The 17128-nt window shown below is 41.0% G+C and overlaps 1 protein-coding gene across 1 annotated transcript in view; it reads right to left on the minus strand.

Moving 5' to 3' along the window:
* The window catches only part of HMCN1 (hemicentin 1), a 1093576-nt gene that overhangs the window by 553489 nt on the left and 522959 nt on the right, over nt 1-17128 (minus strand). The window contains exons 28-29 of the mRNA XM_069232006.1: nt 13234-13381; nt 975-1101 (exon numbers count right to left, since the gene is read on the minus strand). Coding sequence (XP_069088107.1) covers nt 975-1101; nt 13234-13381 — 275 coding nt within the window. The remainder of the gene's footprint in view (nt 1-974; nt 1102-13233; nt 13382-17128) is intronic.

Below are 17128 nucleotides of genomic sequence, written 5' to 3' on the forward strand. Positions count from 1 at the left end.
AAAAGCACTGTCAGGAACCGCCGTGATGGGGGTTCCTGTAAATGCATTTTACTCTCTGCTACAGGGTTGCATCAGCGGGATGTAGCTCAGTAGTACAGAGTATTTAATTTTTCTTTCCAAAAAGAAAATCCCAAACCGGGATTTGAAAAGATATAATGCTCCCCTTTCCATGGGAGTCTTCTCAACCAGCAGGGGGAGCATTATAACGATTTTATTGTTCCTTACTTCACGGTTTTAATAGATGGTATGAAACAGCAAAAATTGACTAAATGTATGTCTTTCTAAATTGAGCGGGTGTACTTTCTTCGAAGGCCAATACTCCTAAGGCCTCAGAGAAGCTTGGCGAGGGCAGAGACAGAGTGCTCTCAACCATGGCCAAACTTAAGGTCCACAGGCAATTAAATTTGACGGGAACTATATTAGAAGGGAGGGAACTCAGTCACTGATGCAAGGAATTATCCTCTCCGCCAATATATGAATCAGGCCCTTAGTTCTACATGAAGTTACACCTTAAAAACATAACACACCTTAGTTACAAATGTTTTTAAGAACATTTTGCAAATTACTACGGAGTAAACGTTCTGCAACTTTTCTACTGAATGCTCTGTCTGCACATTCTATAAGGTATCAGAATTAGGAAGCTATGGGCTGATGGAAGGAAAGTCCAAGCATAGGATATGAGCTAGCACACCATCGAGAAGTTTAAAAAAGGAGAAATTGAAGGAGCAAGACCCAAAAATGCATCTGTTTTGTTTATACTCTAGTGTGGCAATGTTTATATGGAACCAGACTGAGGTGCGGTCTGTCTCGAGTAGCTCGCTGAGATAAAGGTGGGTGAGAGAATGTTCATGGTAGATGATACTGAGAAATATTATACAATTCATAAACATAGGTTTATGTGAATGTTTAGACTGGCGTCCACATTTACATTTGCTTTATTACACTGCAGCAGTTATTAGATTGCCAGCACTCACTTGCCATCTTTGAACCACTGAATCATGGGGAATGGGATTCCTACGACTTTGCATTCCAGGCGGGCTTCCTTGCTAAGGATCACAGAAACTTCACTTGCTGGGCCAGCTCCTGTGATTGTTGGTGGGACTTTGGAAAGAAAGAATTAGTAAGAAAATAGTTAACAAAAATACTCTGTTCTAACTTACCAAATAGTCACAATTTGTAACAGTCGTAAAGTATCCTTACACTAGTTTATAACTTACTCTTTTTTGGATATTTACTAAACTTTGTAATACAAAACAGCATAATTTACAGCTATCCAAAATAACAGTCAAGCGTATGGGATTTGCTTACTCCTTGTTTAAAGCCCTTAGTTTCTGTATTTCATTAATTGTGTAAAGATGCCAGTGTAAGGGTTATGAGACACATTTGTATTTAACATTTGAAATAATTTATTTACTCACTTAAAATTATTCCCCTCTTAGAAATGCATTCTTCCTCCGCCTTCCCAGGCTTTCTAGGGCAGTTAAATATTGCCTTTCAGATGTAATGTAAATGTACAGAACCTTGCATGGGGAATGCACTCAAACTTTGGTGGGTTTTCAACACATTTGCAATGATTTGCCTGACATCTCCTAAGGCATACCTACGAGGACGCCTACAAGTTAATGTTAAGACAGACATCACAAGTTCATTAAGTTACAAAATGTAAGTTACACAATCTTTTTACACTGACACCCATCACTTCTAGAACTTTTGTAAACACAGTGTGAGATTAAGAGTAGTTGACCTCTCCATTGTACTGGCATAAGACGGCTACAAGTCTGGAAGTCAGCTTTGTAAACCAGGTTCTTTAACGGTCCGCATTTAACATTGATTCAGTTGAAAAGGACATACCAGCCTAAAGTATTACAACAGCACTGATGATGATTTGGTGGCATACAGAAAAATTCTGTCAGGCAATTCAGCCTGCTCAATTTCTACACCTGCGTGATACTATGACTTGCATGGGTTCCACTCCAGTCTGCCTGTTCCACGGTATTTGAATTTGAAATGAAACAAGTTACATACCTGTAACAATGGTTTTGCAGTCTGAGACTCTTCTAGGTTCACATGTTGGCCAAAAATGCTATTTCCGGGCATTAGTCATTCATAGATCTTATAACCATGAAAGTAAGTCCACAATGCCCCAAAATGCGGCCCTATCTTTAGCTTCTTTTTCTTGTTGTGTCTATTTTCTTAATTTTTACTTTGCAACAAACACCATTTACTTCACAGGGGAGGCTGGTGAGTAACGTGAATCTAGAAGTGCTTCAAACTGCAAAACTATTGCTACTGATAAGTAACACCGGTATGTAACTTGTTTCTTTGGCAGCATGAATCTCTTCTATTCTGTGTGCGCATTATGTAGTGGTATTTGTTTTTTGAGGAAAGTTGGAGTGAATTGTAGGATGTTGCAAAAAGATGCTTAAGCATTCCCTGCTTCCGTCTTTGCATGGACACCCACACAATATTGTTTTGTGAAGTTACTAATTGGTGACCATTTTGCTGCTATTCTTGTGCCATTGATGGACACATTTGCTAGGAAAGCTAAATATTGCTCTTTTCTTATTCAAGACAGACTGAGCCTTTGGTTTCTATCTAGGTTTTTCTCAGGTAGTGTGCAACATGTTTGGATGATTTGTGCTATACCATTTCATATTGTTTCCTTTGAAACTGGGACGCCCCTGTTTGGTGCTGCATGAGTCACAATGGGTTGTTTGGTTTTCCTTAGCTGCTTTCTCTTCTGTATGTAATATATAATAGATCTTTTTACATCTAACGTACATAAACCTCTTTCAGATTGTGTCTTTGGAAAATGGAAGATAGTTGAATCGATTGGGCTACATGAAAATGGATTACAACTTTTGGAAACAAATTGGGGTAAGTCTTGATGACCACCAAATGTTTGTGTGTGTGTATGCAGGATTCATGAACAGTGAAGACTTGTAATTCTCTGATTCCATATAAAGAGGCGACTGCTATGTTTGAATGGCTGTCTGATGGGTTCCCTTAGTACCAGCTTAAGGCTCTACATGAGAGTAAGAGCAGATCTTGATGGGCAAATTGTTTTTGCTCCCTCTAGGAATCTTTTATTCACAGGTGTATCAAAAAGGTTGTTTCCCAACCTTGTATATGCCACTGGGCATGACAGGTGTACATATATAAAAGCATAAACAAGTTTATAATCAATCACATTGGTTAAGTACTTGATGAATGTTGTGTCCCCTGTTAAGTCACTTACTAGGTTTTCTTTTTTACTGCAGTGTAATAAACGTGTCCATATAGCTGTGTAGCATTTACGTATGGTAGGTTTCCTTGCCCCTGATCATCTTTAAGCATCCCTTTGGGAGGCTCAAATGCCTGAATACTAAGAGCCGGATTTAGAGTTTGGTGGACGGGTACTCCGTCACAAACATAATGGATATCCAGTCCATCTGATACATTTGGATTCGGATTATCATAAGGCATACGGACTGTCACATTTCTGACAGAGTATTTGTCTACCAAACCCTAAGTCAAGCCATAAACCTTCAGGAGCCTCGCTAGCAGACTCAGGTTGGCTGGTTCTAGGTAACATATGCTTCCCTCCTGTAATGTTAGCAGATATAGAAAAACAATTATCTTTTTAACTGTACAGCATACTATGTCTGGCAAGCCCATTGCATGGCCTCTAAATTATTGTCATGTTTCTCTGCATTTGTTCATCACTGCTGGTATCAATTTAGTTAGTGGAAAGGCATAAACAAATGTTCCAAACCAATCTATCAACAGCACATTCCCTTTGCATTGGTGATGTGTAATCTATTGTAAGTATTTTGTGTTTGTGTGGGTTACAAACAGCTGTTTTTGGAGTGCTGACCAGGTCTGGAAAATTGTGTGTACCCCTTAATCTAGCCCCAAGGCATGAGAGCTCCATGAGCTTCTCTGCTGCTACATTTTGATCTCCTTGCAACTGTATTGCACTCATCAAAACTTTCTATTGAATTGACCATTTCTAGATAAGTGCAAGGGGCTCAAGGTTTTTGGTGCTGGTGCTGGTGCTGACAAAACCTGGGGCTGGGAATACTGAGAATGACTACTCTTGATCCTATTTCATGCTTCTTTCATCCATCACCCTATATTTCCTATCTCTTTATCTCACTCTTACACGATTCTTTTCATCCCTTTTTTCCCTCTTTGTCACTGTTTTCCTTATGTTTGCTTGCTCTGTTTAGGCTATATCCTACCAGACAACGCAGCTATCTGGTTTGCTAAAGACATCTTGGGGACTTTCAGAAAGTTGACCTATGAATGAATTCCACTCCTTGATTACCATTGGCTTTGTGTTTTGCAATTCACTTTCTGGTTTTCCATTTGCTGTATTTATTTGCTTCAGGCTCTCCAAGTTTAGTTTGTCTCTCCTATTGCCTAAACCATGTTTTCTGTATCCTTCCACAAACTCACTTTCTGTTAATAAGACTTTAAATCTTGTTTTTATCCTGTCACATTTGCTGAGCATTCAAACATTAATATCAAATGTCAGGCACTGTCTCCAAGAGTGCTTGTTTACTTTTCTTTCTCTGACTTCAAAGTGAGAGGAGTTATGTGACAATCTTCCTGGCTACTTGGGAAGGAAAGAGATTGTTTTCTGGCATAGGACAACGCTTCAATGAACTCTGTAAGTATTCATAATATATCATAATTATGAATGCACAAATGAAGCACATTTTTGTTATTTCTGAAGTGTGTTGGGAACAAATACTTTAATATCATTAAACTGGGTGATGCAATTTCCACACATTTCCGTCCTCAGACTGTATGTTTTATTAATAAAACTGTATGTCTGTGCAGATGTAATGGTAATTTCATTTGAAAATGTGTTGTCTGTAACAGCAGTGTGCTACTACACCATGAATACTCCACTCTATGCCACTCCACTCTACTCTGCACCGCTCCACTTTACACCACTCCACTGCACTCTGCACAACTGCACTCTATGCCACTTCACACTATGCCTCTCTACTCTACTCTGTCCCACTGTAGTCTATGCCAATGCACTCTTTGCCACTCCACTCTACACCACTCTGCAATACTGCACTCTATGCTACTGCACTCTATGCCAATTCACTCTACACCAGTGCACTTTACTCTGTAACACTCAACTCTATGCCCCTTCACTCTATGCCAATTCACTGTATGCCACTCTAATCTACTCTGCGCCCTACTCAGTGTAATTTCAATCTGCACCACTCCACTTTGCACCACTCCACTCTGCGACACTCAGCACCACTTCACTCTGCACTACTGCACTCTACTATGCACCTCTCTAATCTATGCCACTGCATTCTACAATTCTGCTTTGTACGCTGCTGAATTCAATGCCACTGCACTCTATGCCGCTATACCTTGCAACTTGCTATGCCAATCTACTCAACACCAGTCTACTCTACTCTATGTCACTATAGTATATGCTACTCTGCACGACTCCACACTATGCCAATCCAATACACAACACCCTCTGCCACTCAATTCTACAACACTCTATTCCACTCTTTGCCATTCCACTCTACGACACTCCATCCCACTCTCCTCTATGCCACTAACATCTTAGCCATGCTGAACAGCAGCCACGCTGATGAACAACATGGCTAAAACAAGTTGGAAAAGCCAATAGCTCTTGCATAGGCTAGACCTATAGGTTTTGCCAATGCTTGTTTCCTTTTTCTTCTTTTTTCTCTCTCGCTCTAGGTTAAAGTCTGATGGTTTAAAATAAGTCTTGATCCCCACAAAGAATTGTGTGTGCCACTAGCAAACACCAGCACAATTATATTGCTAACTATAACTACGTATCCAATTTGCTTGTGAAAACCATGACATCTGTCAAGATCCTGTTGCCAGGGACCATTTGTTAAAGTGCCACTGCTCTCTAGCAGAGAGTGCTATGGAAATGCATGATGCCACCATTACTAACATTGTCATCACAGTTCTCAATGTCAGAGTTATTTCTCTTTGATGGTTGAGGAGAATATGTATCTATGCTCACTGAGAATCCTAGTAATTTAAATGCCAGCATCAATTGATCTATGCTGTGCTGGCATTATTTGAATGAGTTTGCATTCACCACTCAATCATTGAGGTAGGGGTTAACAGGTATACCATAAGCCTCAAGTGAGCTGCTGTTCCTGCAAGGCATAATGTTAACAGTATTGAAGATGACTTTAGTCCAAAATATCAGACTTTGAACTGATAATGAGAATTCCCCATTCCAAACCTGAAATATTTTCTGTCATTCTTGTTCATGTTAATATGGAACCAGGCTCAGTTCAGACCTTTCATCAACATGTAATATCCCTCATTTAAGCATAGAGTCATTTACCACAATGTTGTCATTTTGAATTTTTGCATCTTTAAACTTATTGAAGAATCCTAGATCTAATATTGGTAGTAATGACAGGTCCTGTTTTCGGATTAGGAAGTACATAGAATATATCGCTAAGAAGCCTTCCTCTTTTGGTACTCTATCTATTGTCTCCCTCTTTAGCAGATCTCATACTTCCTGTTGTAGTAGTTTGAGGTGCTTTGCCATACGCTTTTCCTTTTTAAGTGGAATGTTGAGGAGTATTTTCTGCTAAATCAATATATCATCTGCTTTATACTGTTCAATTCCCACTTGTGGAGGTAATCTTCAGCCGAACCTGAAGAAAACCTTACCTGCTACCTCCCATAGCTAGTTAATGAATATTGATGGCAGTTTGAATAAGAGCAATTCGTTGGATAGAGCAAATCCTCTGGGGAATGGCCCTTGCCTCTTTCTCTTCCCCCCAAAACAGTCTGTCACTCTTGTCCATGATGCTACTGTTATGGAATTGCACCTTATGAACCCAATCCCTAGCCACTGTGGGTCTGCTGATGATAGAAAGGTGGAATCCCCTATGGTTGTTTGGCATGGATCTTCTGGAAGTGGTGCTAGATGGCATATCCCCCGTTGCTTTAGTGGTGTCACTAACTTTTTTTTTAAAGAATTCACCCACCACTGGCCTAAATGGATTTTCTTCCATTAAGGCCATGTTAACATTTTCTTGTCCCTCAGGGATGAAACCTGAGATCCTGAGCCAAGACTGCCTCGTTAGTATTGTGCCAGTGCATACCTGACAATTAGCTTTATCAGTAGCATCTATGGATGATTTTAAACATGAGTCTGCAATGGATTTCCCCTCTTGTATGCCAGTCTTTTGTACTGCTCTGGTAGGCATCACTTTTATTTTCTGGAATGAAGGGTTTTAATTTTCATCGTTGTTAGACTCAAACTGAAGGCCGAAGGAAAATGTTAATTACCCGGTAAGCATATGTCTGTTCATGGCATGTAGAGCTGTGGATTAACATGTTTAGCATAATCCTACCATTTAGTGTTTAGTCTCGGATATGTGCAAGAATGACTTTTGAGTTACGAGGTATAGTGACTCCTTTTCTTGGCTGCAATGCACATGATCATCAATTCCTCTGTTAGATTGTTTCCCTGCAAGGCGAGAGAAGATGTAATGTGAGGTATGGTGTAGGATCATGCGATGTTCGTGTTGAAGGAATAAGTGATAATTAAGGAAAAAAATAAACACAGGTGTCTGGGGAGGAGGGTAAGCATATGTGAATCTGCGCCACTACACACCATGAACAGATGCTCACTGGGTAAGTAACATCGACCATTCGAGACATGTATGACTGTAAATACACATACTTAGCATAGACTGAAAAGCAGCTTCCTCCACAAGCAGTGGCTAACCTGTCGGGGTTGTACTTGTCTGGAATAAAGTATGCAGAACTGCTTGGCCAACAATGACTTGTTGACAAGCCAGTACATCTAGCCAGTAATGTTTTGTAAATGTATGATGTGTAGACCCAGTAGCTGCTTTACATATGTCGGCTTTAGGTATATTTCCAAAGAAAGATATAGAAGCTCCTTTTTTACTAGTGGAGTGAGCTCTAGGAGGGATAGGTAAAGTTCTTTTAGCTTTGGCATAGCATGTTTGGATACATTTGACAATCCAACGTGCAATGCCTGACTTGGAAATAGCTTTTCCTTTGTGTGGTTTAGAGAAAGCAACAAAGAGTTGTTGTGTCTTCCTAAATGTCTCAAGCTCACTGACGCAACTGAGGGAAGCGATGGACACTAAAAAAGATACTTTCCAGGATAAGAACTGGAGGGGGCAGGAGTGGAGGAGTTAGAATGGAGGGTCCATTAATATTGTCAATAGAGTATTGAAATTGCAGGTAGGCGTTGGTGGTACCTTAGGTGGAATTACCCTTTTAAGGCACTCTAAGAGGGCTAAAAAAAACTGGGTTTTGAATAAGGATATATGTTGCCTGTTTTGCAGATATGAAGCCACTGCCGCTACATGTAACCTTTGTAGCTATAAAGGCTAGACCACAGATCTGTAAGTGAAAAAGATAACAGGCAATGTTCTGAACAGTGGGTTGTAAAGGATCAATTAGTTTGGAATGGTAGCAGTGGACAAATCTTTTCCACTTTGCTGCATAACAAATACAAGTAGTGGGCCTGCATGCTTCTTTGAGAATGCTCATACAAGGTTACAGTAAATTTAAATAACCAAACTCTGACTTCAGGAGCCAGAACGCAAGGTTGCGAGACGGAGGCCAGGTTCTGATTTCTCCATGGTTCTGTGAGTGAAGCTCTTGCCTGTTTGGCAACACCTCATAGGGAACTACTGAAAGTCCTATGAGTGTGGTGAACCGTGGTTGTCGTGCCCATGTGGGAGCCACTAGGGTGAGAGTAAGAAATGTCTGCCAAAGTTTGTGAACCACAAAAGGAAGCAGTGGGAGTGGTGGAAAAGCATTAGCAAATATCCCTGACCAACTCATCCATAGTGCGTTGCCCCTGGACTGTGAAAGGCCAGAGGCGAAGTTTGGGCATTTTGAATCTTCTGCTGTTGGAAAAGGTCTATTTCTGGATGGCACCACCTCTGGAACTATGAGAGGAGGACTTGTGGGTGTATTTCCCATTCATGTACTTGTTGTCAGTTCCTGCTGAGATATGCAAAATTGTTGTCTGCCCCTGGAAGGTACTCCAGCACCAGGTGAATGCTGTGATGGAGGGCCCATTTCCAAATGGTATTGGCTAGATGAGATAGCTGAGGGGACCTGGTGCCCCCCGATTGTGGAGATAATACCCTGCAGTCATGTTTTCTGTTTTATCAGGGCTTCCTTGCCAATCAGGTGAGGAAGGCAGGCTTTCAGTGCAAGGTGAACAACTAGCAACTCCAGGTGACTGATATGGAGATGTCTCTGGTTAGTAATCTGATGCCCATGGACTGTGAGATCTTGTTAATGTGCTCCCCATCCCATGAGGGAGGCACCTGTTATGGTTCTCTGTGGAACTGGGTTTAGAAATGCCCATCCTTTAAGGAGATTGTTGGTGTTCTACCATTACAGAGAGTGACACACTTGATGGCCTAAATTCACTTGATTCTCCAATTGACCCTCTGCTATTGACCACTGGTGCCCTAAGCACTCCTGCACACCAGACGCATATTGGGTCTGGCACGAGGTACTATGGGTATGCATGAAGTCATCATCCTGGAGGTGGGACGTGACTGCATTGATGGTAAAACCTAATTGATGGAGTAGTTTTATGGTGGCTTAAGGGTGGCTTGTGTGTGTTCAAAATAGACTTGTGCTTTTGATGAGCCAGGCAACTAAAAATGGGAAAACATGCATGATTTGTTTGTGCATGCGTGCTGCTAATACTGTAAGGCACTTGATTAAGACTCTTGCAGCAGTTGTGATTCCAAAGTTGAGCACCTTGAATTGGAAATGTTGGTTAGGAACCTGAAGTATCAGCAATGCGCCAGGTGAATAGGAATGTGAAAACAGGCATCTTCAGATTGAGTGCTATCATGAAGTCACCTTTTTATAGTAATGGAATGACATCTTGAAGAGTGACCATGTGAAAGTGCTCTGACAGTATGTATTGGTTCAAGGGTCTGAGATTCAAGATTGATCATAAGGACCCTGTGCCTTGTTGCTGTGCAGGTGCTGGTTTTATGCACCTTTTTTGAGAAGTGCCTGAACTTCCTCTTTCAGCAGCTATTGATGTTCTGTTGACAGCTTGTGTTTGTGAGGTGGAATGTTTAGAGGTGTGGAAGTGAGCCCCATACAATAACCATGTTGGATAATATCCAACACACCACGAGCCCCTGCAAAATCCCCTAGGCAAGGTGGTCTGTTGCTGGGGACGTTGATAAGATGTAGAGAGATCTGTCAAGGTAGCTTTTCTGTTCCACAATAAGGTGAGCACCAAAAAGGAGCCATGGTGTGAAGGTCTCTGGCACGCACCCACAGCTTTGGATGTCTCATTGTCTTTCCTTATCTTCTCCAGTAGAGTGTCTTCTTAAAGGCCAAAGCGGTGTTAACGATCAAAATCAGTTCAGGAGGTGTTCCACCTCAGGTTTAAAACCTGAAACTCTAAGCCAGATGTGTCATCTAAGGAGCACACTTGAATCAACGCCTCTTGCTACTGTGTCAAGTGAGCAGTGAATGGAGGTATTGGAAATTAAGTTATCCTCCAATGCTATCTCATATTCCCTCTTTTTATGTTCCTTGGGGAGGTGTTGAAGGATTCCCTTCATCTTGTCTCAATGAGGCCTGTCATAACAGGAAAGGAGACCAAAGGAGTTGGCAATTCTCCTTTGAACGGCAGATTGGGCGGCCACCCTCTTTCCCACAGCATCTAACCTTTTACTCTCTTTATCTGGTGGAGGTGCTCACCAGATGTTTGGGAGTTTGCTCTCTTCCTTACTGTGGCAACCACTAGAGAGTTAGGAGGGAGTTGTTCTCTGAAGTAAATAGGGTCAGTAGTGGACAGTTTATAATTCTTATCCACCGTTGGAGTGACATGTACCTTAAATGAGTCTTTAGAAATATCTGGAGTGTGTCTAAGCATGCCTTTCAGCATGGACAGATATTATGCAGATCGTTGACTAGATGAGTGGTTTAAAATAAGAAGTCATCTTCTAGTGGTTCTATATGTAGCTGAAGCTTGTGATATGCAGATGCCCTACTAGATATTGTGACAGGTAGTAATGTCATCAGGTAGAGATGGCTTTGCCAGAAAAAGGTCAGGGTCTGTATCTGTAGGGGTGGGTCTATTTCATAAGCGCCCCACTGATCACCATGTGGTGGGCTGGTAAACTGGTCCCCATCATACCCATCCCCCTGAAAAAGTAAGTAGACATCTGTGGGGAATATAGTGGTGGTGCAGGGGGGGGAGAGGTGCTGGTAGTGTGATGCATGCACAGGGCTAGTAGCCTTGGCAGCCTTCTTTCTTGGTTTTGGTGCTGTAGGTATGTCAAAAGTTGTATTTTAGCTGGCTGTGCAGCAGTCTGTGGAGGTCTTGCAAGAATATGACCAGGGTCGGGTGGATAACCAGGTGTTTCCATTGTAAATCACTCTCCTCCTGCATCTATTCAAGCACAGTTTCGATATTTTCTGGATCGACCATTCTCTTTGCAAAGAGGTACAATTTCGGCTCCAAAACCATTTTTGATGCTGAGGATTTCGATGCTGACCCTTCCGGTACCGAGGTTTATGGGTCTGTGGTAGGTTTCTGTGCCAAGATGGACTGATGTTTCAGTGCCGACCCTCTCGAATCGAAAGATCGGCTTGAGTCTCATGACTTGGCAGTTGGTTCAAGGGCGGGTGGTTTCTGCTGTTTTTCCGCCACAGAGATTGAGCATTTCTGGTACATCTGCTCAGTGCTGACCATGGCCCACAGATTGGTTGTTGAGGCTGGGCAGAGGGGGTAATTTACTCACAAGTTTCCCTGCATGATGACCTGCATCTTTAGCTCAGAGCTTGAGCTGTATTTGGGCAAAAAAGAGCCTTTATCTGCTGCTGACACGTGAGCTTGGGCATCCTCTTGAGGATCTTCATATCCAAAGAGGTCCGGTATATTCTCGGTGCTGCAGCAGGACATCTTGAGTTATCGAGCTCGCTGATCTCAGAGCGTTTTTTGGACCGAAAGGACTGGCAGGCCTTGCAGTTGGCTTCCTGATGGTCCGGAGAGAGGCACAAGTTACACACCTGACGGAGATCGGTCTGTGGATACTTTGCATGGCATCTTGGGCAGAAATGAAAAGCATTTGTTCCATCACCAGGTGGACATGTTGTGGAATGGGTGTTAGAGACAAAGTCCACCACAAAGGGCGAAGGCCCACTGGGGCTGCGGTTGACCGAAGTCGAAGTCAATGCACTGAGTGAGAGCATGAATCGAACCACAATTGAAAACAATACTGACGGTAAAGTCTGGAAAGAGAAACAATGATGGTTTTGAACCAGAGAAGGGGAGCACACGTCCAAACATGATGTTAGAAGAAAACAATCTAACAAAGGAACGGATGATCATACACATTGCCAGCATTGTACCTCATGGCTCGACAGACTTTCTTAGAAGAAAAACAACTTGCATACATCTGAGACCAAAACTAGATAGTTGGATTATGCTAAGTATGTGTATCTACAGCCACACATGCCTCAAACACATAAAATTCCAGATTGTACAGTTAGGTTTTCCAACTATCAATGTCGTCCAGAGGCTTCACCATCCAAACTGGGAATTGTCTGAATATTGAATGGTAATGTATATCCCACATGGCTCCATGTCAAGATTAACCAAAAATAGAACATTTTTAGACAACTAAGTAGAATCTTGAGGCAATCAGTTCAGACTGGGTGACTTCAAAGCACATTAAAGTGTCACTAGCGTTTCACAACATTCTTAAGTAAAAGTAAAAGTCTTGCATGACACAGGAAGCTTTAATCAATGTTCAATGGGTTGCGACTGATGTCCTGATTGCAAAATCTTCATACATACCATATTGAGTTGCAGTTAGGAGGCAATGGCCGTGTGACTCCCCTTCCTAACTGTGATTTGTTATGGGTTATGAAACCCATTTGTGAGTCTGATATGGTCTTCTGCCTTCCAAAAATGGGTTGAATATATACCACAAATCCATTTTGCAGTGCAAAACCTGTGATTTTGTGAATCACAGTGTTGTCAATTGCCAAATGGCTTGGTATATTAGGCCCCAGGTGCTATATTTAAATATGCTGCTCTAGGTTACAGTGTTCAAATTAAGTAACATGCAAAGGTTGACAAGGGAATAAAATGGGATGGGGAGTTAAAAGGTGGACTATGTGAATGAAAATCTGTAAGGAACCTCATATTTTTTAAGTTTCAGTACTCACCGATCACATTGATGTTAAAGAGTTTCTCAGAACTCCCAGCCACATTGATTGCCCTGCATGTGTACTGGTCAGTGTCACCTGTAGCAGCTTTCAGGAGCTTCAGTATCCTCCCATTATGTATGATCTGCACACTCGCACTTTCAACCACCTAAACCCAAAAGAAAGCAGACATGAAAAAATGACTAAGAGAATAGCTATCAGAAAAGGTGGGAAGTTGCAAAGTGTATAATGGAAAGAGGTGTGCTCAGACATATCACTGGGTGGCCAACATTCTCTTCCTCATATGATTGAACCCAAGATCCCCTGTGCGAATAGTAGCGTCTGCTTCCTATCTCTAAGAACAAATGAAAACACCAAATTAAAAAATGTACAGGCATGGTGCATGAGCTTCCTACGACGGGCTTAACCCTCCTCAGACGACTTCTGGGGTGGACTCACTTTTTGGTTTAATGCAGTTGTTTACCTTTGTAATTCACTATCTGCATTAAATAGAGAAGTTACTTAATTCGTAATACTAATACGATAATTGAGTGTGGGTCTTGCTAAAGACAGCTTAATCAGTAAAAAATTCAAAACAATGTGCAATGTTTCCTTTCTCCACTGTCTAACCCTTTATTTCCAACTTGTGATCATCAGATACCGAACACAATGGATAGGATTGTGGTAAAATATGCTAAAGTCAGGCTTTATCAGACAGGTTGTAGGAATAAAGTATACAAAGCCAAGTCACTGCTCTGATCTAGAATCCAGTCAGGAATACTAGCAGAAATGGAAACATACATGAAGCCCATGTAAGCATTCCTGGATAGAGAGCAGCCCATAGAACTACACTACATCTCCTACTCCTGTGGTATGGAATTGTTTAAAGAAAGGCAACAAACTACAAAATATGAATCAGCAGTCAAAATCACCTATTTGAGTAATCTTTCCGGTACAGCTCCCTGGTGCCCTGTTTAGGGTCCCTGGCACTGCACCAAATGCTGGTTTGCTTGCTTGCACTTAAGGAGCAGACATATAGGATCACAATGCTGAGGATCGTGCTCAAAGAGCTGGCCAAAAAGAAATCATTTTTTCCTTTGGAGAACATATGATCACTTTGGAGAACATCTGTAATCAACCTCCTTAGCATCTAGAACTAACACAGAAACAAAAAGAAACCATTCCCAGACTGTCCCTTTTTTCCCTTAAGCTCATGATTTACACCAGAAGTCCTTTCTAATGCATATGTGTTATTCAAAATGTCTCAAAAGAAAGTCTAATTTTGGTACCTCTAAACCACTGTAGGACCTGCTGTAGCCCTGTCACCATGACGTCATCAACCAATGGAGAATTTTTAAATTGAACCAAAAACCTTTTTGGGTAGGAGTTAGTACACATCCTTGTTAGCAAAGGCAGTGTCTGCTGCTAACTTCATTTAATACTTAGGTCCTCCTTCTAACAACCTGATTAATAATGGCAGGTAACCGCACTTGAGCAAATAAAGATACAAGAGGTTTGCATTTTCTCCGTTGCAGTATTAACACGCCTCTCCTTTCTGAATTCTGCATTGTGGCTGGTGGGGGAAGGAGGAGAGAACACAATAATACTGTACATACAACCTTAGATCGTAAGGCAAAATCAAAATATTGCTCGTATCCTTGCACAATTATTGCCTGGCAAATTTTCAGTGGGGAAAAGTGCCGGGTCTGTGTATAATTTCTGCACAAATTGTAATCCTAATTAGGTTGAGAACACATAAGGTTGAACTGATCTGGTAATTAGGGTCTTTACCATGAATGTTGGTTTGAGGTATTATGTGGCAAGAGTGCTTGAAGATCTTTAAGCATAAGGTCTATAACTGACCACTTTATAATAACAGTGCACCACAAAGACATAACAGTAACACAGCAAAGCACATCATATGATAATCATACAATAATCACAACACAACTTAAAGTGCAAAAAGCACACCCACAAATCAAAGAACAACAAAACACAACAAAACATAATAATACACCAAAATAACACAACAAAACAATGATCCAATTGAGCCAGAAACACAACATAATACAACAAAACCAACACACCACTAGAAAACACCACATCAACACACCAAGACAACAACAAAGTAGCCATTCAATACACCACACAATAAAACACAACAATACAACGTTAGGTTGCAGTTTAAAGTGTTGGGTTATATTGTTGCCGTCTATAGGTTTGTATTGCTATTGTGGTATATTTCTGTTCAGGGACATTTTTAAGACATGAGCGCAATGGTAAATCACCCAGGGCCCCCACTTTTCAAGCCCTCTTCCCGCCCCTGAGGAGTAAACATTCTGTCCATTTGACATCTGCTTACTGCCTATTTCTCTATCCCAACCACTCTCCCTCTCTCTGCCTGCCTACACCGCTTACTCTGTCCGTATTTAACAAGTGTCAACTTAAGGGTTTTTTGTGATCCTGGGCAAGGAATATTTCAATTATTTTTGTGTGATCAAGTTACTGAAAGTTTATATAATTCAGTATAGTTTGGGATTCTAGAGGCTTGAATTAGCAGGAAATGCATAATAAATGTCAAGATTGTTCCGAACATGGGTCCTCAAATTATGTCTTGCACTGGGCCCTCAAAATCCTTAAGATGACACGAGTTGTGCTGTTTCTTTCTAGTTCTGCTGTGATTAATTTTTGCATTATGTTAGGGTCTGTAGTTTTGAGTTGTGTAGGTGCCTATTTGTGCCAATGTGTTACTTTATGGTTGTGCTTTAATTATTTAGTCATTATATTGTTTTCTGAATGTGTTTTTTGCTGTGTTCATTTACTACATTCAGATTTGGTACCATGTTATTCTTATAGAGTTTTGCCACAAATTTAACATATGCTGAGGTGATATTTTATCATGCAGAGCACCCCACCCCGCCAAGTTATTGAGATTTTGCAACTGGCAAAAAGATTACATGAAAAAGCAATTTATTTCACAAAAACCCAACTTGGTTTCAAGAACACCTTTCCTTCTGGTGTTGTGTTTTGTAAACATTTGAACAAAGCAATATGACCCAGAAAAGAGCCCATTTAAGTATCAGCTAAACTCATGTTTTCCATCAAACAAACTGAGACCCGCAGGAATTGCAGTTAATCTGAAAGGTGAAAAAGAAGAGAGCCAGAACCACTTGTGACATCATAACTCATCAAATATATACAGATACATTAAATGGATACCGATTTTGAAAGTTAAGTATTCAGTATTCACATTTTAAATGTAATTATCAAAGTATTTAGTTAATTAAAACCATTACATTCGCCATAATACAACGCCGGAAATAAAAGAAAAACAACTAGAAAAGAGGATCTTCACATTTATATAGTGATAGTGATAAAACATTGCTAAAAAAGATCATAAAACATTTTTGAGTCTGTTTAAGTCAGCATTCAGTTAATTAATTGTGTGTAAAGGTCATAAAGTGTGTGAATTTGACAAAGTGCCTGTACAAGAAGACTACTTCGCCCCACCATGTGCAAAATGTCCTAAAGTGGAGGTGGTCAGCCGTTGCGCCCTTTAAGAACAGTAGTGACCTATGTCCAGCTGCTGTTGTGCTCTATTTACCATTGCCAAGAGAGCGTGTGATGCTATAGAGGCTGCTGAGTTAACGCACTTCGTATTCAGATTCACTATGTTGTTTTAAGATTTAGATTTCGGTGGATGGGTTACTCCATCACAATTGTGATGGATATCCAGAATATAAATCTCATAGGAAATAATGGGATTTAGATTTCGGTGGACGGAATGTCCATCACCGCTGAGACGGAGTAACCCATCTGCCGAAATCTAAATCAGGCCCTGAGTATCACTTTGCCCCATATGAGCTTTTACTCTAGCTTCAAATACTGTTAGAAACTTTTATAGCCTTTGCACTGC

The sequence above is a fragment of the Pleurodeles waltl genome, chromosome 4_2 (assembly GCF_031143425.1).
Source record: "Pleurodeles waltl isolate 20211129_DDA chromosome 4_2, aPleWal1.hap1.20221129, whole genome shotgun sequence".
NCBI lineage: Eukaryota > Metazoa > Chordata > Amphibia > Caudata > Salamandridae > Pleurodeles > Pleurodeles waltl.